The following is a 24,384-nucleotide window of genomic DNA, read 5'->3' as shown; positions in this document are numbered from 1 at the left end:
GGGGAGCGAGCTTGGACACCTAAGTGGGAAGGGGGCCTAAGAGAGGACCTCCCCTTGACCAAGGTCCAACTGAATTGAACAGTGGAGGAATTCTCCTGTGAGCACGAGCAATACTAACTCCACCATCCTTATTACCGATGCTTAAGTGAAGTACCAATAATTATAATAAACTGTTTTTTGGGGGGTAAAACAAAGATTCTCACCCACAGAAAATATTGAAGGGGGCATATGAAGACTGAGAAGGCTGTTTGAAATGAGAATTCCAGTTAGTGTTGGAACAATGGTTACGTTACAGATATTGTTGTTCAACGGGCTGTGGTCACTATTTTGGAGAAGGGATGATTCAGAAAGGTTAAAAAAAACTGATTCAGTCATCCTTTCTTTTTTTAATCTTGACAGACTCATAACTAAACATTATAACCTAAAAAATTTAAATCTGAATGTAACACTTTTCAAGCAACATAGTTGGGTTTTAACAAAGACTTTCTTGAAAAACTTCATCTGAGGAAGTGAAACAAATGATTAGACAGTGTGGTAATGCAGAAGGAACGGGTTTGGGAGGCTGGCTTGGCTTTGTTCTCGTCTCTGTGAACGTGGTAAAATTGCACTCAACTTCCTTGATAAAAAGAAAATTATCTTTTTAGAGAAGTTGTGACTAGGATTAAAGGAGATAATGCAAAAACCACATTTATTTGTTTATATACCATGGCTATTATTATGATACATAATGGAACTTTTTAGATATTGCTGCTGGCCAGTACGGTTGATGTTCTTGGGCATATAGACTTTTCAGCCAGCTCTTAAAACCATGTTTAACCACATATTTGTCTCATCTTCTAGTTCTGTACTTCTTAGTTTGGATCTGTGGTGTTATGTTTATACCTTTTAACAAGGAAGTAGACTCCTTTGAAAACAGACTCTGTTAAAAGGGTTTATTTTATAAAGGACAGTAAATGTCTTACTTAAGCTATCAAACTTGTCCACTCCACAACCACATTATTTCTTTTTCTAAATTAAGCACGTTGTGGGTATTTGAGTGACAGCAAACACCGAAGAAAGAGCACTCACTGGACTAGAAGCACGAGGATAATTTAAATTCCCATTCCATTAGCACCAATTCCTAGCTCTATGACCTTGGTTAAATCATGTAACCATTTTCCATCCCAGTTTTTCTTCTATAGTAAAATGGGAATGATAATTCAATTATGTAGTTTATTTCATTAGTTATGGTCCTGTAGTTTATTTCACTATTTATGGTTCAAATGAAATACTTAACATATATGGATACTTTGAAAATTATTAAGTATTATGCAAGTCTGAAACATTATTGGGTTGAACCTGGATGAAATAAAACATAAACATTCAAATTTAGACAAAATTTATTTAGACAAAGTTAGTTTTATATTGTTAGTTTAATAATCATTATGTCAATGGTGTAAGAATTTTCCTTTTTAATACTACTCTCATCAATCCACTCAGAAACTTCTGCTTGTTGTCTAAGAAGCAGCAAATAGTAATGCATGATCACAGTTCTGAACATTGAGATTTCTTTGATCTAAGTTGTATATTTGCTGTTTATTAGCTTTATAATGTAAGGCAAATATTTTGCATGCTCTTTACCCGAGTTGGATTATCTCTGAGACAATGAAGGTTATGATGTTTCTTCTAGTTTGTAAACTCATGAGGCATTCCTTTAAACCACCACTTTGATTCTCCCTGAACAGTTGAAAAACTTCCCTTTTACAAACATGAATATAGTTTGTAAAACTCTATGTTGTTATACCTGGTCTGTGTCCTGCTTTGGGGCCCTTTTAGGGAAATAAATATTCTTAAATATCAATATCGTGTAAGAAAGAAATGCCAAAGAGTGATGCTTATGGTTTGTTAACTATGTGCATTAGACTTTGATTTTTTATTTTTATTTTTGTATTTTTCTGAAGTGAGAAGTGGGGAGGCAGAGAGACAGACTCCTGCGTGCGCCTGACTGGGATCCACCCAGCAAGCCTGCTAGGGGGCGATGCTCTACCTATCTGGGACATCGCTCCATTGCAACCAGAGCCACTCTAGCATCTGAGGCGGAGGCCATGGAGCCATCCTCACCTCCTGGGCCAACTTTGCTCCAATGGAGCCTTGTGGAGCAAACTATATTTTACAAACTATATTCATGTTTGTAAAAGGGAAGTTTTTCAACTGTTCAGGGAGAATCAAAGTGGTGGTTTAAAGGAATGCCTCATGAGTTTACAAACTAGAAGAAACATCATAACCTTCATTGTCTCAGAGATAATCCAACTCGGGTAAAGAGCATGCAAAATATTTGCCTTACATTATAAAGCTAATAAACAGCAAATATACAACTTAGATCAAAGAAATCTCAATGTTCAGAACTGTGATCATGCATTACTATTTGCTGCTTCTTAGACAACAAGCAGAAGTTTCTGAGTGGATTGATGAGAGTAGTATTAAAAAGGAAAATTCTTACACCATTGACATAATTGGAGCCCTGTGGGAGGGGAAGAGACAGATAGAGAGAGAGAGAGAGAAAGGAGTGGGGGAAGGGTGGAGAAGCAATGGGCTCTTCTCTTGCTCTGACTGGGAATTGAACCCAGGATACCCACACACCAGGCAGATGCTCTACCACTGAGCCAACTGGCCAGGGCTTGACTTTTTTTTTTTATAATTTTATTTTTTTAATGGGGCGACATCAATAAATCAGAATACATATATTCAAAGATCAACAAGTCCAGGTTATCTTGTCTTTCAATTATGTTGCATACCCATCACCCAAAATCAGATTGTCCTCTGTCACCTTCTATCTAGTTTTCTTTGTGCCCCTCCCCCTCCCCCTTTCCCTCTCCCTTTCCCCCCTCCCCCTGTAACCACCACACTCTTATCAATGTCTCTTAGTTTCACTTTTATGTCCCACCTACATATGGAATAATGCAGTTCCTGTTTTTTATGATTTACTTATTTCACTTCGTATAATGTTATCAAGATCCCACCATTTTGCTGTAAATGATCCGATGTCATCATTTCTTATGGCTGAGTAGTATTCCATAGTGTATATGTGCCACATCTTCTTTATCCAGTCATCTATTGATGGGCTTTTTGGTTGTTTCCATGTCCTGGCCACTGTGAACAATGCTGCAATAAACATGGGGATGCATGTGTCTTTACGTATCAATGTTTCTGAGTTTTTGGGGTATATACCCAGTAGAGGGATTGCTGGGTCATAAGGTAGTTCTATTCTCAGTTTTTTGAGGAACCACCATACTTTCTTCCATAATGGTTGTACTACTTTACATTCCCACCAACAGTGTATGAGGGTTCCTTTTTCTCCACACAGCCTCTCCAACATTTGCTATTACCTGTCTTGTTAATAATAGCTAATCTAACAGGTGTGAGGTAGTATCTCATTGCAGTTTTGATTTGCATTTCTCTAATAACTAAAGAAGATGAGCATCTTTTCATATATCTGTTGGCCATTTGTACTTCCTCCTGGGAGAAGTGTCTGTTCATGTCCTCTTCCCATTTTTTTATTGGATTGTTTGTTTGTTGTTGAGTTTTATGAGTTCTTTGGATATTTTGGATATTAGGCCCTTATCTGAGCTGTTGTTTGACTTTTTTTTAATATATATATTTTTAGATTTTATTGATTCACTTTAGAGAGCAGAGAGAGAGAAGGGGTTGAGGAGCAGGAAGCATTAGTTCTCATAAATGCCTTGACCAGGCAAGCCCAGGGTTTCAAACTGGTGACCTCAGCATTCCAGGTCGACGTTTTATCTACTGCACCACCAGAGATCAGGCTGACCTAGCCAATAAGATAGAAAAATAATGAGGAATGCCTGGTGATCTATAAGTTAGGTTAAAATATTGTATCCAAGAAGCAGTAATCAACACTGTCAAATATTGCTGGTAGGCCATATATATAAAATGATGACTGGTCATTAACCATTGGAGTTAGTATCGTGACTTTGATAAAAGCAGCCTGGTGGCATGGTGGACTCGTAGACAAGCCTGATTGGTGTGAGTGTGCAAAAGAATAGAAGGGCAGGATGTGGGGCCTATAAATATAGATAACTATGTTAAGAAGAGCAAAGAAATGGGGGACATTCCTTATGGGCTTAAAATGCCCTTCTGAGGATGAAGAAGGTAACAGAGGGCGTGATAGGATTAGTCCATGTGGATTCAAGAGCCTTCTGTATTGACTTGATTTTACTATGAATTTTTATTTTCCTGTTTGTGTGAATAATTGTGGAAACCTATCAAGTATCTTTTGTTTTGTTTTGTTTTTGTTTTGTTTGTTTGTTTGTTTGTTTTTACAGAGACAGAGTCAGAGAGAGGGATAGACAGACAGGAATGGAGAGAGATGAGAAGCATCAATCATCAGTTTTCGTTGCGACACCTTGGTTGTTCATTGAATGCCCTCTCATATGTGCCTTGACCACGGGCCTTCAGCAGATCGAGTAACCCCTTGCTTGAGCCAGCGACCCTGGGTCCAAGCTGGCGAGCCTTGCTCAAATCAGATGAGCCCACGCTCAAGCCGGCGACCTTGGGGTCTCGAACCTGGGTCCTTCCACATCCCAGTCCGACTCTCTATCCACTGCGCCACCGCCTGGTCAGGTCTATCAAGTATCTTTTAAATAACTGACTGGACACTACTTCCACTTAAGTGATTTTGTAAGTTTTCTATTAAAACTTAATGATGGTATGGAAAGAACATGATGCGCCTGACCAGGCGGTGGCGCAGTGGATAGAGCGTCAGACTGGGATGCCGAGGACCCAGGTTCGAGACCTCGAGGTCGCCAGCTTGAGTGCGGGCCCATCTAGTTTGAGCAAAAGCTCACCAGCTTGGACCCAAGGTCACTGGTTTGAGCAAGGGGTTTACTCAGTCTGCTGAAGGCCCGCAGTCAAGGCACATATGAGAAAGCAATCAATGAACAACTAAGGTGTCGCAACAAAAAACTAATGATTGATGCTTCTCATCTTTCCGTCCCTGTCTATCCCTCTCTCTGACTCTCTCTCCGTCTCTGTAAGAAAAAAAAAATAGCATGGTGCCATTTCCAATGTAGTTATAAGGTAAACAGTAAATATTGTCTGGTATGTATGACCTCAAGCAGGAACTTGAGTAATTTGTATAGGTCATTACATAAGTGCTGTAACTCTATATTAAACCTGCTCCTTGGATGGTTAACCAAATTGCTATATGTATCGGCACTTTTTCTCACTTCAACCATACTGATTTTAAATGTCATATAATTTACAGGAATAAAATGATTTAATTCTCATTGTTTAATAAAATATTTTACATGGAAAAATGAAAGATTTACTTATATAAATTTATTTTTCCTTTAGTTTTGTCAAAGCAGCATGCTTCACAAGTTCTGGTTAGAAAACGCCGTGCAAACACTATATTTGAAGAAACCAAAAAGGGTAATCTTGAAAGAGAATGCATCGAAGAACTGTGCAATAGAGAAGAAGCCAGGGAGGTGTTTGAAAATGAGCCTGAAACGGTAAGAACTCATAAAAATTTATGTTAGCACACCTAGATGTACAATTACAGACAGAACATTTCCAGCTCGATTCTGTGTATTGTGGTGCTTTTTTTTTTAATGTTAATGATTGTGTATATATCTTGTTTCATGTGTAACCACTGTAGCATTTCAGAAGGAAGTACCTTCAAAGGAAAGTGGACTAGTTAGGAAGACACTATTGCTAGAAGCAATGTGCTTTGACCAAACTATAATTTAATTATACCTCATTTCCAGCAAAGAGTATCTACCTCATGGTTTGTAAATACTTTCTCCCAACCAGAATTCGATAGTATCAGGTGAGGAGGGAGGACATCTCAAGTAATGTGTGCGCACATGTGTATGAATGAGTACACTTGAGCATGTGATTGCATTGTTATCACTATACTTTATTAAATCTTTCTATAAATATTATCATTTTTAACCAGTCTTTAATCTAGAACTTGCTACATAATAGGTACTTAGTAAATGTGTACTGAAGGATTCATTCAGTGTTCCCTGAGTATATTTTATCTCATACATCCTTGGGAACATTCCTGAGCCATTTTATATCATCAGTCATTCTTAGGGTTACAATTTACATCTTAGTGTATTAAAGTTCCCAAGCTAGTTTAGAAAAACCTAATCATAAATGTCCCTAAATATGATACAGATATCTGACCTTATCTTTAGTCCTCTTATTTCCTAAGGTAGGATATTCTCTAACATATCCTGCTGGTAGCGAGAGTATGAAAAGTGCCTCTAAGAATTCAAGTTTGATAACCTTTATGGCTACCTGAGATATTATTTCTGATATAAACTATCTAACCAAATGGTAATGAGTGAGAAAACATTTACAGAGTACTTCCTTTACTTCTGCCATGGCTCTTGGTATCATGAGATTAGTTGAGAGATGATGAACAATAACCATCTCAATAGTTGGAGCATTTGTCCAGGACAGTAATAACTTTTACCTCCACCTACCCTAATGGGTTCAAAGGATTTTTTTCCAAGGTATCCAAAGATTAACTTTTAGTACTCTCTGCGGTTGAATCAAAATGGTTCTCTCAATTTTGTTGCTTTTGTGGATAAGCAGTTGGCAAAAAAAAAAAAAAATTTTCTTACACACACTATACAGGTATTCTTATTTTGTGGGAAACAGACACACACATTTATTTTTATTATAGAAATATGAAATATAGACCAGAGAACAATATAATGAACCCCAATATACCTTCTTCCCTCTTCAACAATGATCAACGACCTGCCATGCTTGTTTGGCCTGTTTTCTACTCCGCACACTCTAATTTTATTTTATTCTGCTGGACTATTTTAAAGCAAGTGTGTCTGCCTGAGATATCGTACTATATCACACATAAATACTTGAGTATGTATTCTGACATTGTAGATATATTCTTACGCCTTAGTATCTCAGTAGCAAATGGTAAGTGAGGCCGAAGACCATAATCCAGAGAAGGGAAGATAGTGCAGAAGGGAAACCTGTCAATGTGCTTCCTCGCATCCACTCATTCTGACATCAATCTCATTGACAGGAGAGAAAAAGATAGGGCAGAAAAGAAGAAATGAGAGAAATGAAAAGAAAGAAAAACCATTTGTTACTGCTTCTTACTTTTATCCTGCCCCATCCACTCTATGTTTATGTCCTAATACCCTAGTCCATATTCCCAACCTCTAGCCTATATCCTATTGTTACCTCCTCCTAATTTATTTTTTTTAATTTATTTTTTTTTTTTAGTTAAAGAGAGAGAGAGAGGCAGGAAGAGAGAGATGAGAAGTATCAACTTGTAGTTTCAGCACATTAGTTGTTTGTTGATTGCTTTTTGTATATGCCTTGACCAGGGGGCTCCAGCCAAGCCAGTGACCCCATGCTCAAGCCAACGACCTTGGGTTTCAAGCCAGCAACCTGTAGGCTCAAGCTAGTGACCATAGGATCTTGTAGATTATCCCATGCTCAAGCCGATGAACCCATGCTCAAGCTGGTGAGCCTGAGCTCAAACTTCAAACTGGCAACCTTGGGGTTTTGAACCTCGGTCTTCAGCATTCCAGGTCGACACTCTATCCACTGCAGCACCACCAGCCAAGCCCTATTATTCTTAATATATCCCTTTCACCCAGCACATAATCTCCTTTTGAACCCATTCATTGTTGCTTAGCCTCCCGGCTTTTGTTCTGTAGAAGAAAACACTGCTGTCTGAAATACTTGGTGGGAGACTCTGTCCTTAGAAACTGGTAAATAAGAGTTGTGTAGGTTTATATGTGAGAGGAGGCAACAGTGAGGACTTCTGACCCTGTACTGCATGAAATTATGTTTTGTGCTTGAGAAAGCTTTTGTGTAGAAACACTGCCTTCTCATGAGGTGTTCTTGTGCTATTAATGTGACACATTAGATATATTATGGCTTAAGAAGGTTTTTGTGAACCAGCCAAAGTACCTTACTATTAGAAATCCATTTTAACATTTTTCTTTACCTGCTAAAGTGCATTTTTTAGTCCAACTTATGATTGGATTAAGAAACAAATTTTTGGTTAATAATCAATTAGTAAGGAAGGTATTAATGGTAACCATGATGCTAAAAGATAAATATCCACTTCAGTTCACTTCAAATGATGTCAGTGTTATTCAACATTGAGTCTTGTGTATGTGACATGAAATGTGTCAAATGGATGTATAATCATTACAGAAAAAAAGGATTTACAAAAGGGGGGCTAATATGATTACATTTTAGCTTCAGAAGAACCTGTTTTTGGACTAGAAGCTTTTGATGCATGATTTAATTGATCAATATTGCCTTAAGCCTAAGCATCTTACTAGTTTAATGTTATTAGTTATCTACTCCTGGTATATTTTACTATGGAAAAAGTCCTATAATGTGGAAATTACAGTTAAATGTAATTTATTTGCATCTTTATTATAACACATTTTAAAATTGTTTGACTCTATAATGAAATTTAGGTTTGCTAAGATTATTTATTTTTTTTCCTTCTAGGAATATTTTTATCCAAAATATTTAGGTAAGTTCAAAGGATTTCATTTGTATAATTTTAGAAATGGAAGCAAACTTAGAGATGATCAAGGAGCATCCTTTACCTGTATATTTCATTTAATATAATTTCATTAGCTTTGTAAGATTCCATTCTGTATGCAGTATAGCTCTCTTTTTATTCAAGTTATATAGAAAAATTTAGAGTGCTTCTTTGACTTCCCTGTGGTATTTTGACTTTTTTCAATTTCTTGTTTTTCTCATAGTCATTGGTCTAATGCTAATTTAATATTTAGATCATGAGTTATCTTATTATTTATTTATTTATTTTATATTTTTCCGAAGTTTGAAGTGGGGAGGCAGACAGACTCCCACATGCTCCCGACTTGGATCTACCCGGCATGCCCACCCGGGTGCAATGCTCTACCCATCTGGGGCATTGTTCCATTGCTGCTGGAGCCATTCTAGCACCTGAGGCAGAGGCCATGGAGCCATCCTCAGTGCCTGGGCCAACTTTGTTCCAGTGGAGCCTTGGCTGCGGGAGGGGAAGAGAGAGACAGAGAGAAAGGAGAGGAGGAAGAGTGGAGAAGCAGTTGGGTGCTTCTACTGTGTGCCCTGGCTGGGAATCGAACCAGGGACTGCCACATACTGGGCCGATACTCTACAGCTGAGCCAACCTACCAGGGCAGGTCATGGGTTATCTTTTAATGAAAAAGAAAATCGCTGTATTCTCCAGAGTTTGTGGCATAAATAATTATTGAACTTATTAACAACTATTCTCTCGAAAACATCATTTCATCATTCTCTACAGCATACCTCCCTATGTTTTGCTTTTGTTCACAATTCTGGCTTCTGAAGGAGTGAGGTGTCATTTCTATACCCAAACAGATGAGATAATCTCAACTAAATATCAATTAAAGATAACAAGATTTCAGTCTGCTTTAAGCAAATATAAAAACATTTATATCAATATCACTTGCGATAGTTGTCAGCATCTCTCAGCAGTAAAAGTTGAGTATAGTTGGCTCACCTCTTTCTGATGGGATTCTGTGTAGGTCCAGACCACAGAAGTGTGCTCTCTGTTCTCCTTAGGCTTAGAATATGATCCGTCTGTGCACCTTTCCACTTCACTCTTATCCCAGTCAGCTTGAGTTGCAAGCGCTGGAGAAATGAAAAGTGGATCTTCCTTAGAAAAAAAGTACAAATGTACTCTGATGGAGTTAATTACTATGCAACTTAAATTTTATTAATATAATTTTGCAAATAACTTATTACCTCATTTCTCTTAAAATTTGAGGGTTTAGTTACAGTTTTTTATTTATTTTATTTTTTTACTGATTTTAATTTATTGTGTTTACATAGATTCTAGTGTTGCCCCAAATGCATTCCCCCCGTCCCCATATTCCCCTCAACATCTCCCTTGCTCCCCTCCCCATCACGCCCTCCCCCCTTCCCTTCAGGTTTATCCCATCCTATCATCCCTTTCTCTCTGTTCTCTTTTCCTCTGGTCCCTTTGATCCCTCCTCTGTCTCTATTCTGTTCCTCAGTTCACATTGTTCATTGGATTCCTCAAATGAGCGAGGTCATATGATTTTTTTCTTTTTCTGCCTGGCTTATTTCACTTAACATAATATAATAGTTTCCATGTCCATCCATGTTGTCGCAAAACGTAAGATTTCCTTCTTTTTCATGGCCCCATAGTATTCCATTGTATATACGTATCACAGCTTTTTAATCCACTTGTCTACTGACGGACACTTGAGCTGTTTCCAGATCTTCGCTATTGTGAACAATGCTGCCATAAACATGAGGGTACATTTCTCCTTTTGAAACAGTGCTATGATTTGGAGTACCCATGCAACTGACTCTCCACACTCTAATTCTAACTGCAGATTTCCATAAAAGCATTATCATGTGTATGAGGTGTATGGGTTAAATCTACTTGTAGTCTATCCTGGGATGCTAATCCCCCTATGAAATATTTCACTTGGACCTCCCACTTAAGGTCTTTCAAAGTTTGGTTGTTATTCACTGTCCAGAAGTGCAAAATGCAGCTTTCTCACTTAGGAGGAATCCTAATGCATTAGTTAATTCTGGGATTGAGTGATTCAGGAAGAAGGACAAATGAACTTGGAGAAAGAATATTTAAGTCTTGGCCCTGGCTGGCTCAGCGGATAGAGCATCGGCCCCGTGTATAGATGTATTGTTATCTATAAATTGTTGTATTATCTATTTGTATTATAGCTGTAGACCTACTTTTGCCCATTCCTGTAGATTCTCTCTTGAAGTCTTCAGAAGGAATACAGCCTTGCTGAGACCTTAATTTGAGACTTCTGGTTCCTCTAGCTATAAGAGGATAAACATGTTTTTTTAAGCCATTAAGATTATAGTAATTTGTCCCAACAGCAACATGAAACTAATATGCACATTGACTTCAAATGAGCCATTAAATCCATCTGTCATAATTGCGGCTTCCAGAAACGGCTGCCAACATATCTCCCATCTCACATACTCTTCTGCAATGTCATCTTGCTGCTTCCCATCCACTATATGGAGTTCATGCTTACCATCTGTCCCCCTAGAGTCTATGGGAAACATGGAACTGCTTCCATCAGTAGAATGGTGGACGTGACAAAATGCCTCCTCATTGCACTGGCACCTTCCGCATTATTCCCCTTGAAAGCTAGCTGATGTGAACGAAGTGCCAGATTAATACCGGCGTGCTAAGAGAAACTCAGCCACATGGAGAAGCCCTGCAGCAGGGCAGACTGTAATGGAGACAGAGATGCCAAGGAGCCTGAGCCGTCAGACATGTGAATGAAAAGCCATCTTGGAGGTGGATTCTTCAGTATGTGCAGCAGACACAAACAGCCCAACCCAACCCTTTCCAAATATCTGACCCACAAGTCATGAGCACGATAGAAAGATTATTTTAAGCTACTAATTTGGGGGTTTGTTTCTCAGCAAAAGATAATCAAATCCATCTTTTTTTTTTTTAGTAAGTTGGTGACTAACTGCATAGTGAAGTGGTATACATACTGTTTCTTCTGTGGCTATTAAATATTATATTCTTGGCACTAAGTGACACCCAGTTACTTTAAAAACCATAAGTATTTCATCTCCATTATTTCACCTGTTCTTTCTGCCAGATTGCCATATCCAATTCCATAGAGTTGTTCTGAGGAATAAAGTAAGTGCAGTATACCTGTTTTATTTGTAATATGAGGCAGTAGCAAATATTATTATGTTGGTCTCTATGCAACATTGAAAGAATTGGAAGTTGTCTAGAGCAACGAGAAACACTAACTCATTCTATTGACTTAATTATAGACACTTTCTAAATTAGGCTCCGGTCTACAGATTTGAGGATAACTGTAGGTCTCTGCTGCAGAATTAAGAATGTATTTATGTGGCAATAAATTTATTTGCCAACCCAAGATCTTTTCACTTCTGGCTTTAAGATTCTTCTGAAAGAGAGGCTTCCATAAACCTATTTTTCATGATTCTGTATTTTTGCAATCTTGTTTTGAATGCTGAACCCTGTAAATCCACAGGAGCATAAATATTGTACCTTTCTGCATAATTTCTACCATAACTTCAGATCGAGTAAGCAGGTTTACTCTAAAAAGATTGCATTTGTTTATATTTACAGGTTGTCTTGGCTCTTTCCGAGCTGGATTATTTACTTCTGCACGTCAGTCAACTGATGCTTACCCTGACCTAAGGAGCTGTGTGAATGGTAAACTCCTGTACTATCTATTTAAAAACAGAACCAAATAAAAACCTGCAAGTGAAGTATGGTATACCCATGTAAATAAAATGTTTTAAAATGAACAAATGAACCCTTGAAGGTTATGCCCAACGAGGAGGTATTCTCAAAATGCATTTGAAAGAATGTTCTTCATATGTAAACGCTGCTTTTTTTATTCAAAATAAATTTTCCACCTAATGTTGAAATTGAACAGTGTGCCTTGTTTCCTAAGCTTCAGATCATTGACTTCAGAATTTAATTCCTGACAGCTTTATTTTGGCTGTTGCATAATCATGTTATATGACCAAGTGTTCAAGTGGATTAGTAAATTAAAATGGAGCCATGTTTATTCTTCTATTTTTGTTATTGATAAGATAAATGTGGAAAATGTTATGATACCAAATTAACCTTCACCCTCTGAAGTTTATAGAGAATCGAGTGATAATTCTGGTACATTATCTGTCTCTGCTTTACCCATTTCCAAGAGTCAGAGAAAAAGGTGAAAATGCAAGAGGTAAATTGGGATGTTTGCACAATGAATATTTTACATGCAGCATTGTCAGTTTATCTAGATATTCATCAGCATTTCCTGTGATTTAAAGTTGGTTATAATTACATAAGTAAAAACCTTTGAACACATATAGTGTATTTCATTCACAATTTTTCTTTTTTAATTTACCAAAGGACAGGGAACTGTTTTGATAAGAATTTCCTGATTAATTTTTCTGTCATTTTAACTAATACCTAATTAATACTTCTCAAAAAAGAACTTGATGAATTTATGAAGGCAGTTTTCAAAAAATTCGGTAATTAAATTTCAGCTGGGTTTAAAAATATTTTTTTTTGCAAATAACAGAAGTATTGTCTATCAGCCGTTCCCAAACTATGGCCTGCAGGCCGCATGCGGCCCCCTGAGGCCATTTATCCGGTCCCCCACCACACTTCGAGAAGGGGCACCTCTTTCATTGGTGGTCAGTGAGAGGAGCATTGTATGTGGCGGCCCTCCAATGGTCTGAGGGACAGTGAACTGGTCTCCTGTGTAAAAAGTTTGGGGACCCCTGGAGGGCACTGTATTGGAAGGCTGGAAGGAACCTGCAGAGTTGACTAGGAAGGCTTGAGAAGCAGGAGTGGGAATGTGTAGGGACCAAGGCACCACTGCAGTGTCTGGTGAGGAGAGAGAAACCACAAATGAGTCAAGAAACAAATGGACATAACATCATTTGAGATACTGATCAAGTACTCTGACATTTTATGTAGAAAATGCCCCTCCCATAATAATCACAGTACTCTGCTACCTGTTGTTTAATGTCAGAAAACCATTGTTTCATGTATTTTGGCCAGAGTTTTATTTATTTAAGGCAGGAGGATAAATCTGGTCCATGTTACTCCCTTTTAGCTCAATCAGAAGTCCCCCCATTGTTTTTCTATTGATATAGAGAGCAGTTTTATTTGTTCTGCATAATTCATGGAATTGTTTTAAGGGTCAAATAAGATAATACATACGAAAAAATATCTAAATTACAATGATAAAATACTGTTTATATTGGCAAATATAAAGGTACTTTCCTTTTGCAAAGTAATTGTAAAGGTTTGTCTAATGGACTCAGCATTTTATAAAAAAGTATTATTTGAAGGAAGAAGTTACAATTTTTAAATTTTATTAGAAGTTTCATGCTTAGGATTTCTATTAAAAGGCCTATAATATTATTTTACTATGGCAGGAGTAAAAATTAAATAGATGTCCGTTTCCTTTAGCCATTCCAGACCAGTGTAATCCTCTGCCATGCAGTGAAGATGGGTACATCAGCTGCAAAGATGGACAAGCTGCCTTCACTTGCATCTGTAAATTAGGTTGGCAAGGAGAGAAGTGTCAATACGGTATGTGTAATAAACCCACCTGATCTGATCTGCACTCACCTGAGAAGTTTCCTGAAGGCTTTATCACTTTAAAATGAACTTATTTCCTTCCTTTTAGATATAAATGAATGCAAAGATCCCTCAAATTTAAATGGCGGTTGCAGTCAGATTTGTGATAATACACCTGGAAGCTACCAATGTTCCTGTAAAAGTGGTTTTGTTTTACTTCCAAATGAGAAGGACTGCAGAGGTAAGAGCAGGAAGGTGAATAGGAAGGTATTTACCATGTGCGAGCAAAATTCCGTTAGAGAAATTTCCCCAGTATTCTTGGAAAACTCTGGTTATAAACTGTTGTAATAAGTACACATGGTTATCTACTTGATGTTTTCTGATATTATCGGACTAATTTATTGTTGAGAGGGTATTATGTTATTTATATTTTATTTTATTTTTATTTTTTTGACAGAGAAAGAGCCAGAGAGAGACAGATAGACACAGACAGACAGGAAGGAGAGAGAGATGAGAAGCATCAATTCTTCATTGCAGCTCCGTAGCTGTTCAGTGATTGCTTTCTCATGTCTTGATGGGGGGGGGGGAGCTACAGCAGAGCGAGTGACCGCTTGCTCAAGCCAGCGACCTTGAACTCAAGCCAGCGACCTTGGGCTTCAAGCCAGTGACCTTTGGGCTCAAGCCAGTGACTATGGGGTCATACCTATGATACCACGCTAAAGCCAGTGAACCCACACTCAAGCTGGTGAGCCCGCACTCAAGCTAGATGAGCCCACACTCATGCCTGTGACTTCAGGGTTTCAAACCTGGGTCCTCTGAGTCCCAGTCCTATGCTCTATTGTGTTTTATTTATATTTTCTTGTTTTCTTACTGCATATGCATGCATATGATTACAAGTTAATGAAGAATTTTACTGGTGATAAAGGGAAGTTTCAGTGTAAGTCCTTGCCTACTACAGTGTTTGTAAAATTGTTAATACTGCCTGACCTGTGGTGGCGCAGTGGGATATAGTGTCAACCTGGAACACTGAGGTTGCCGGTTCGAAACCTTGGCTTGCCTGGCCAAGGCACATATGGGAGTTGATGCTTCCTGCTCCTCCCCTTTCTCTCTCTCTCTCTCTCTCTCTCTCTCTCTCTCTCTCTCTCCCCCCTCTCTAAAAATCAATAAAAATTAAAAAAAAAATTGTTAATACTTTCTTTTTTCAGACACTATAATATTTGTGATTTATATTTTAATTAGAGTATTTAATTCTTATCCACTGAATTTATACATTTATGTATGTCAATTATTACAACAAGTGCTCATAAATAACAATGTCCCTGATGACCAAAATATATGGTATTGTATAAGTACATATTCCAATAATATAAACCACTATACAAAGAAATCCAGCACAATCCTTAGTAACTTCTTTCACTGTATTTTATAGTTCCTTGTCCGAAATACCTTTCTAATTTCCAATACAAAGCCTTAATCTTGCACCTCATTTTCTGTTGTGGTTTTGGGGAAAAGATTTCTTACTTTTCATACAACTAAGAACACCTCATTGCTCATGTATTTTTTTTTTTAAATTTCAGACTTAATACCTGTCATTTTAGTTTTGTAACAGTCATTTCACTTGTATATATTTTTTTTCTTTATACTTTTTTCCCCCATGAGTTTTGACTTTTTTCTCTCTGCATAATGTTTTTTCCATTATACAGCTTTAACTACGATAACTAAATCTTCAAATGTACACGCTAGGTGTGTGGATGGCTAAAAATGAAATTTTCCAGCTGGATTTAAATTTTGCCTTTAGAACTGGTAAAAAAACATTTAGCAAATTAAAATGTAAAGTTTTCTTGTTTTACACCATTCATATCTGCTTTGGTAAATCCACCAAGTTTGAATCCATAGTCAAGAAATCGTCTGTCCCTCACTCATATTGTGTTTAATGTAGTCAGGTTTACTACAATATTGTCTAAAGTGCTGATAAATGACTAAAGTGAACTATATTAACTAACACATTCTTCTAAACATATATCTAATTCATGACCATATATCTTTCACATCTGCCTAGTTGAAAGTGTGTTTGAGGTTAGAAATTTAGAATACCAATATCATTAGAACAGAAAAACATAATGCAGGACACCATATGCATACCATAAGCAAATAATAGCCAGTCATGCTTCTACATTTAAAAACTTAGTCTGTTCTAAAAAAATTTGTGATTTATATTTTAATTAAAAAGTATTTAATCCTTATCCACTGAATTTATATTTACATATGTAAATTATTACAAATAGTACTCATAAATAAAAAGGATCCTGATGATCAACATAGATGATACTATGTAAGTATATATTCACTTACATAGCTTTTTATCTATGATACCTAAGTAATAGAATACAAGATAGAAGAATAGGTATATAAATACTACAATAAGGCCTTTGCCAAGATGTGGATATGCTTGGATCAGCTTGCCAGTAAATGTCTAAAAATTTAAGAATAAAACTTTCATCAGTCATTAGATGTCAGTATAAAGTCATAAAATCAATGTGCTATAACCTGAACTTAGACTACTTAAATAATTTCTTGCAATATTTCTCAGACCAATTAACTTAAGTATGTGTTTTTACTTTCTTTTAAAAATTTAAATCTTTTATACTGAAGTAATTGTAGATTCATATGCTGTAGTGAGAAATAATAAAAGGAGACCCATGTACCCTTTACCAAGTTTTCCCTGTTAGTACCTTTTACAAATTACATTATCACACCCAGGATGCTGACACTGATGCAGTCAAGATACAGAAGAATTCCCTTACCCAAGGATTGATTCTGTTATTTTGTGTATGTCATTTTAAATAGAGTAATGTCTGAAATTTTAGCTATTAGTTTGCAGAAAAATTAAGCTCCTATCCTTTTAGAATAGAAAATATTTTTCATTCTGGATTTGCCCTTCTTCAGAGAGTACAAGTAAAAAAAGTTCACTTATAATTACATCTCCATTGAACTATTTCTGTCACTTATTTTTGTTTTTTTTCCACAGGGCCTTACCTAGTAACTAATTACAATCAATACTTGGTCTCCTGCTTTACTATGTAATGTAATTAATACATCTGAAATTTGAGGAATATTAATTTAGCACTAAATTTGTATTGTATTAACTGCAGTTCTATAAATATTTTGAGACCTTACTCAATTTCATTTAAAATTTGAATCACTCTTGAATATTAGGCAACAATAATGGTATGCAGATTTAGCTCTTGTTAATTTCCAAAGGAAAAAACAAATAAGACCGATGAGCTATCTCATATTTTTTTTTTATTTTATTGTGATATTATGAAGTAAATATACTTTTATGGCCCCATTTCAGAAACATATGTTTAGGAATATATATTAAGAATATGTTGAACCCCTTATCTGATTTATTTTCATACTTGTGACCTGGTAGATAAGATAGTAACTAAAGTCCTGTCTCTCTTTTATATAGCTACATAGGAACATTGCAAACATCAATCAAATTCTATGCATTTGCATAAAGATATCATATTTAGTGAACTAAAATATGATGATAGATTTAATACATTGTTATTCCCATGCCACTCTGTTGTCTTATTTCATATATTAACCAGATCCAGGACACAGATGAAAGGGTCTTTGCTAGCATCTTCTGGTATGGGAAAAATGTTTTTTAATATATTGGTTTCATTTACAGATGTGAATGAATGCACTGTGAAGCCAGGCATTTGTGGCACAGCTGTGTGCAAGAACACCCTAGGAGACTTTGAATGTGAATGTGCTGAAGGCTACAGATACAATCCCACCTCAAAGGCTTGTGAAGGTAGAGTTGTGGTGGTGTCATTGTTGATGATGGAGAGGGTGGGTTGCAACCCTGATTTGATATTAGAAGCACTGGTTCTGTTTGACATCAACAATCAGATTCTTTAATATGGTAAAATCCATCTTCTAGTTTGGTCAATTGAGTAATCACTGGCTTCCTTCCAGAATAAAAGTCTGGAAGACACATGCTCTTCAGCTTTAGTGTTATGTGTTCTGATTGGCCCACTCAGCTAAATATGGAGTGGAGACCTTCTATATATGATAAAAGCAACATAAACACATTTTCACATCACTTAAATAATATTTTGAAGGTTAGAAAGGATTTCAAGAAAGACAAGTTTAAAAATCATGTGGGTGTTACAACAAGGGTGGTTAGAAACCTTCAGTTTTAGGCCAAGCTTATCAATGATTTTCTGTTTGAAGATCAGTATGTCATTTATTGTAAAAGAAGAAATGACAAAGTTCTGTTATAATTATATACATATAAAATAAAAATCTAATTATAACCAAATGATACCTGAGCTTTAGAAGTGAGAGAAGTACTGATTAGTAATGTCAGCGCCTGAGGATTTGGGGCAAGCCCTTGGACTTGTTACTACTTCAAGCAGCTGCAGTGGTACCGCTGTGTGTGCCTAAGGTGGCTTGACTGTATTAAGGGGTTATTTTTTACCATGGATATATACAAATTATTTCACATCTTCCTTTAAAATAAATAAATTAATACATTTTTAAGATTTCAAAATGATTTAATACCATGGCTAAAACTAATCAAATAAATAGGAAGTTTTCTATTGTGATAAACTCTATGTGAAATATAATGTGGCTGTTTAACCATTTTTAAATGTACAATTTAGTGTCATTATTTACACTTTACAGAGTGATGCAGCCATTATCGTTCTCTGTTCCAAAACTTTTTTGTCGCTCCAAACAGAACTCTGTAACCATTAGCAATCAGTTGTCCTTTCTCCCTCTCCCAAACCCTTGGTAAGCTCTAAACTACTTTTAGTCTTTATGAATTTGCCTAAGTGAATAATTTTTGCATAGGGTTTTGTCAAGTATATTTACTTCTCTTGAAATTTTGAGACCTTACCTCTTCAGGCACTCACCAGAAATATCCCCCCACATACACCACTTCTACGGTCCCACTGCTCCAGATAGAAATTACAGCGGTAAAGCCTAAGCATTTGCAGATTTATCGGTAGTCAACTTCATCATCTATATTATACTTTGATTTAATGAATGACAATTAAAAAAAAATAGATTTATATGACAAAATATTTTATTTAATCACATAACATGAAAATTTAATGGTATTGAGGGATCACTAATTTTGGTGTTCTATTTTAAAGCATTTTGTGTTATAATAGCACTTATGAATTTGGCAATTGTCAAAGATCTCATTGGGTGCATTCATCGCAAAGGTCAAGGATCTTAGGAGCTCTGGAGTGGACTTTAGCTGAAGCGTATTATTACACCTTTTCAAGAATGACTTTCTCAAAATATGGAGTGGGAACAGGGACCACATAGAAGATTTCACAATATGGGAGGTAATATAGCACAGTGAGGTTTTTTTGTGTTTTTTTTTTAAGATAAGTTAAGAAAAAAAATAAAGCTATATCCTTAAATTTATTGCCACCATTAATCATTGCGTTATTAAAAGTCAGATGTTTTTGATATTGTCATTTAATCCTCAATTACATTGACCATCAGTTAAAGGGTATCTTTTCTTTCTCTTTCTAACTTCCATTTCCCTCCCTCCTCAAAACAAAGAACTGGGAGATAGTCTCAACAGAATTAGATAATCAGAAATGCCACTAACTTGAGACTCAGTCTTTTTCTTCTTCAAATTCAAAATCAGAAAATTAGTGAACTTTTAAAATTATTAATAAAATTTATACATTAAGCTTTTTGTTTCAGGTGTGTAAATAAATGGAAATTATACTTGTGACTTATTTAAACTGTCATACAAGCGTTTAACTGTGATTTGATGTCATAGAGATTTCTTTCACTAACAATTTACTACCATTGATATCTCAAATTAAAATCAGAATACTCCTTCTATTGGATTGAGCATTTAGGAGATAGTAAGATTTATGTTGTGTTCTCTTTTACTCCAGATGTGGACGAGTGTTCTGAGAACATATGTGCTCAACTTTGTGTCAATTACCCTGGAGGTTATTCTTGTTACTGTGATGGGAAGAAAGGATTCAGGCTTGCCCAAGATCAGAAGACTTGTGAGGTAACATTTTGCAATGCTAAAACTTCACACCTCTTTTCTAATATAAGAGATCCAGGTACTTATTTCCACGAGCTGAGTTAAGTGGGGAAAATACAGATGTTCTACAATAATTGCTATCGTTCCATTTAGGCTTTGAGTCACAATCTATTTACTGAATATAGTCATGTAAAGTTGTAACCAATTGGGAATAATTAATGGCTGTGTAAAAAAAACGCTACAGAGTCACAGTTCAGAGAGTGCTCATTTGAGTGGCATGTACATTTACAAAATATAAAATAATGCTTACTTAAAAAACTTAAGGAAAACTGAGGTTTGTACTTCTCTTTGTGAGAAAAAATATCTTCCATAGGAAGTTCAGTGAAAACATTCCTCGTGTTTACTTTTCTTTAGTCACCATTCTGACAAGTTCGATGGTGCCTTAGGCATAATAATACTTGCAAGAATGCTCATAAACTTTCAGGTGGAAACAACTTTGTCAGAAGAGAAGCTTTAGTGAGGCTTAAGTACATAAACATTCAGAGAGGTTGATGTTGTTCATCTTAAATTTGGTTTTACTTAATTCAGATTTAACACATAGTTGTCCCAGAAATTGATTGTTAGGGGTATGTTCTAATTTTTCTTTTACTGAAATAAATAGGTTAACCTCTGAAGCTATTTTTTTCTGAAATAAGGATCATGTGTTAGTGATCCTTAGTCCAAATTTTGTGTTCCTTTTACTTTTTACAAGTGAAGGTAAAATTTTATATAAGTATGAAGCAAACAGTAAAAAGATAAAAATCCTTAGCAATGACTAATCATGTGTATACACATACCTCTTTATCATGAAGACAAAGTTATATTATGTCCCAAAAATATAATGTTCAAAATTGTGCTACCTACTTGGTAAGTAGGATGAGGTAAGATAGTTGGTCTGTGTATTAACTTTGGTAGTACTTCATTGAAATGCCAAGCTACGTGAATGTCTCTTTTATTATTTAATGTTATTATTTCAATATTTGTTATAGTTACACATCACCGTCTACATCAGAATAGATTTATTAAGGTTCTAAGAGGAAATGAAAGATTATTCCTGGACCTATAGTTAACACAGTGCTATGTACACAGTTCCTTCCAAAATAGCCATATATATGTCTGAGAATTTATCTTTAAAACACTTGCCACTTTAATGTTTATTTTTATTGTTAGTAAAAAAAGTACTTGATTTCAGGCTTAAAGACTCAAAATCACTTTTTTGTACCTCCCTTGAATACTACGATGATATCTTGTTTATATTTATTCCATCCAGATTTTTCAGTATTCCTTTTTCTATGTAAATAACACAATTTTTGCTTAAAAATTTTTCGCTTAATAATGAATGAGTGAATATTGGTACATTAATTTTTTGACCTATTTCTGACTCCAAATAAAAATAATTTTCAGATATAATTTATGGAAGGTATGATACCTGTATTAATTAAACTAAGGGATTGTATGTTGTTACTATAGGAAAAAGTTTATCTTTTGGACTACTGTTTACAAAAGAAATATTAAAGACAAATATTTGAAGCCACACACATTGAACAAGATTTTTTTGTGTGTGTATGTGACAGAGACAGAGAGAGACAGATAGGGACAGACAAACAGGGAGAGAGATGAGAAGCATCAATTCTTCATTGTGGCACCTTAGTTGTTCATTGATTGCTCTCTCATATGTGCCTTGATCGGGGGCCTTCAGCAGACTGAGTGACCCCGTGCTCAAGCTGGTGAGCCTTGCTCAAACCAGATGAGCCCGTGCTCAAGCTGGCGACCTCTGGGCCTCAAACCTGGGTCCTCCACGTCCCAGTTTGATGCTCCATCCACTGAGCCACCGCCTGGTCAAGCTGAACAAGATTTTAAAGCACAAAAGTATTCTTGGAGCTTATATTGATTGAGTATACAAAGATGTAAAAGATACTGCTTTATTATTACCAAGGTGTTTTTAAGTTATTGTAATGTACACAGAGGCTACATTTGACAAGACCACTAGAAACCAGAGAAAGGATGCATAATCTGACAAAAGCATCAAGCAGTAAATATGCCTTTTGTGCGTTTGTTTCCTTTTCTTTTCTACAGGCTGTTCCAGTGTGCCTTCCCTTGAACCTTGAAAAAAATTACGAACTACTTTACTTGGCAGAGCAGTTTGTAGGGGTTGTTTTATACCTAAGATTTCGCTTACCGGATGAGATCAGGTGAGGTACCAATCAATGTTAATGATCATTTCTAGAGGTAAACGGGTTAGGACAGGAGAAGGATGTGACTGAAAAGGTTTGAAATGTACGAAATTGCATTATAAATCAGATAATTTTGGTAGATTATCGATCACAGGACTTGAGGAATCCCAAAGTTAAGTCACTGCTTTACACATATAATTTTCATGTTAGAAACCAATTTGGGTCATTCTCGGCTGGCCTTCCCCATGATCATTTTTACCTATTTCTCTCATTCTTCCTTAAGGCACTGAATACTTTTTTTTTTAGAAATAGAGAGGAAGGGAGAGAGATGAGAAGCATCACATTGTAGTCGTGTCACTTCAGTTGTTCACTGATTACTTCTCATACATGCCTTGACTGGGGTTGGGAGGCAGCTCCAGGCGAGACAGTGATCCCTTGCTTAAGCCAGCAGTAGCCTTGGGCTTTGCAAGCCAGTAATCAGGAGATCATTTTGATAATCCTACGCTCTAGCTGGCGACCTCAGGGTTTCAAACTTGTAAACCCAGCATCCCAGGTCAATGCTCTATTCACTGCACCACCACCAGTCAGGAAATACTGTATACACATTATTTTAAAATACAGCATCCTGGGCCCTGGCTTATTGGTTTAGTGGATAGAGCGTAGGCCCGGCATGCGGACATCCCAGGTTTGATTCCTGGTCAGGGCACACATGAGAACTGACTCTCTGCTTCTCTTCCCCTCCCTCTGCCCCTTCTCTCTCTCTCTTCCCCTTTCACCCGGTGGCTTGATTGGTGGATATCAGCAGGGCACTGAGGATAGCTCAGTGGGTATGAGTACATCAGCCTCAGGCTCTAAAAATAGTTCAGTAAGTGAGCATCGAGCCAAGACGTGGGTTGCTGGGTGGATCTTGGATGGGAGGCACATGGCACTGTCTCCCCTCCTTAAAGAAAAATAAAACATCCTTAATATTTTTCCTCTCCTGTAATATCTACACATATATCTAGAGTTACACATGTGTGCAGAGTCTTAACAACAGTCATTGCTGTTAAGTATTGGGTATTAGTGCTCCAATACCCAAAAAACACATGGCTAAACTATATCTGGTTCTTTTTTTTTTTTAGTAAAATTGGTATATTACATTATGTATATATGTTTCAGGCATACAACATTATTTGATGTATGTATTCACTGCGAAGTGATCGCCACCAAAAGTCTAGTTCCTGTCCTTCACCATACAATTGACCCCCTTTACCCTTCTCACCCACCCCCATAAATACTGTACCACCGTAAATACTGTTTTCTGTATTTATGAGTTTATTTCTGTGTTGGCTTGCTTGTTTGTTTTAGATTTCACATGAGTGAAATCCTGCAGTGTTAGTCTTTCTCCATCTGACTTACACTGCTCACAAAAAGTAGGGGTATTTTATTGTTTCATATTCATTTTGAAATATCCCCTACTTTTTCTGAGCAGTATATTTCACTCCATCCATTTTGTCTCACATGGCAAGATCTTCTTCTTTTTATGGCTCAGTAGTAGTCCAGTGTGTGTGTGTGTGTGTGTGTGTGTGTGTGTGTGTGTGTGTGTCTGTGTGCCACATCTTCTTTATTCACTTATCCATCACACATTTAGGTTGGTTTTTATATCTTGGCTATTGTAAATAATGCTGCAGTGAACACAGGGGTGCATTTATATTTTCTGTTCTATGAAATGGTTTTCCTTTGATGCTGTGTAGAAGCTTTCTAGTTTGATGTAGTCCAATTTGTTCATTTGTGCTTTTGTTTTCTATCCTTTTTAGTCAGTTCCATGAAAACATTGCTAAGACACATGTCAAGGAGCTTACGTCCCATTTTCTTCTATGTATGTTATGGTTTCAGATCTTATAGCCAAGTCTTCAATCCATTTGGAGTTAGTTTTTGTGTATGGTGTGAGACAGTGGTCTAGTTCCATTCTTTTGCATGGGGCTGTCCAATTTTCCCAACAACATTTATTGAAGAGGTTATCCTTTCTT

General features: G+C 36.5%; 1 protein-coding gene across 1 annotated transcript in view; it reads left to right on the top strand.

The window, feature by feature from the left end:
- The window catches only part of PROS1 (protein S), a 59,922-nt gene that overhangs the window by 15,938 nt on the left and 19,600 nt on the right, over positions 1-24,384 (top strand). Inside the window, exons 2-9 of the mRNA XM_066347158.1 lie at positions 5,353-5,510; positions 8,515-8,539; positions 12,161-12,247; positions 14,015-14,137; positions 14,235-14,366; positions 17,823-17,948; positions 20,065-20,186; positions 22,278-22,393. Of these exons, the coding sequence (XP_066203255.1) occupies positions 5,353-5,510; positions 8,515-8,539; positions 12,161-12,247; positions 14,015-14,137; positions 14,235-14,366; positions 17,823-17,948; positions 20,065-20,186; positions 22,278-22,393 (889 nt within the window). The remainder of the gene's footprint in view (positions 1-5,352; positions 5,511-8,514; positions 8,540-12,160; positions 12,248-14,014; positions 14,138-14,234; positions 14,367-17,822; positions 17,949-20,064; positions 20,187-22,277; positions 22,394-24,384) is intronic.

This window comes from Saccopteryx leptura, chromosome 8 (assembly GCF_036850995.1).
Source record: "Saccopteryx leptura isolate mSacLep1 chromosome 8, mSacLep1_pri_phased_curated, whole genome shotgun sequence".
In the NCBI taxonomy this organism is placed as follows: Eukaryota; Metazoa; Chordata; class Mammalia; order Chiroptera; family Emballonuridae; genus Saccopteryx; species Saccopteryx leptura.
Note: the sequence above shows the minus strand (reverse complement) of the source record. Positions and strands in the feature narration are given on the sequence as shown.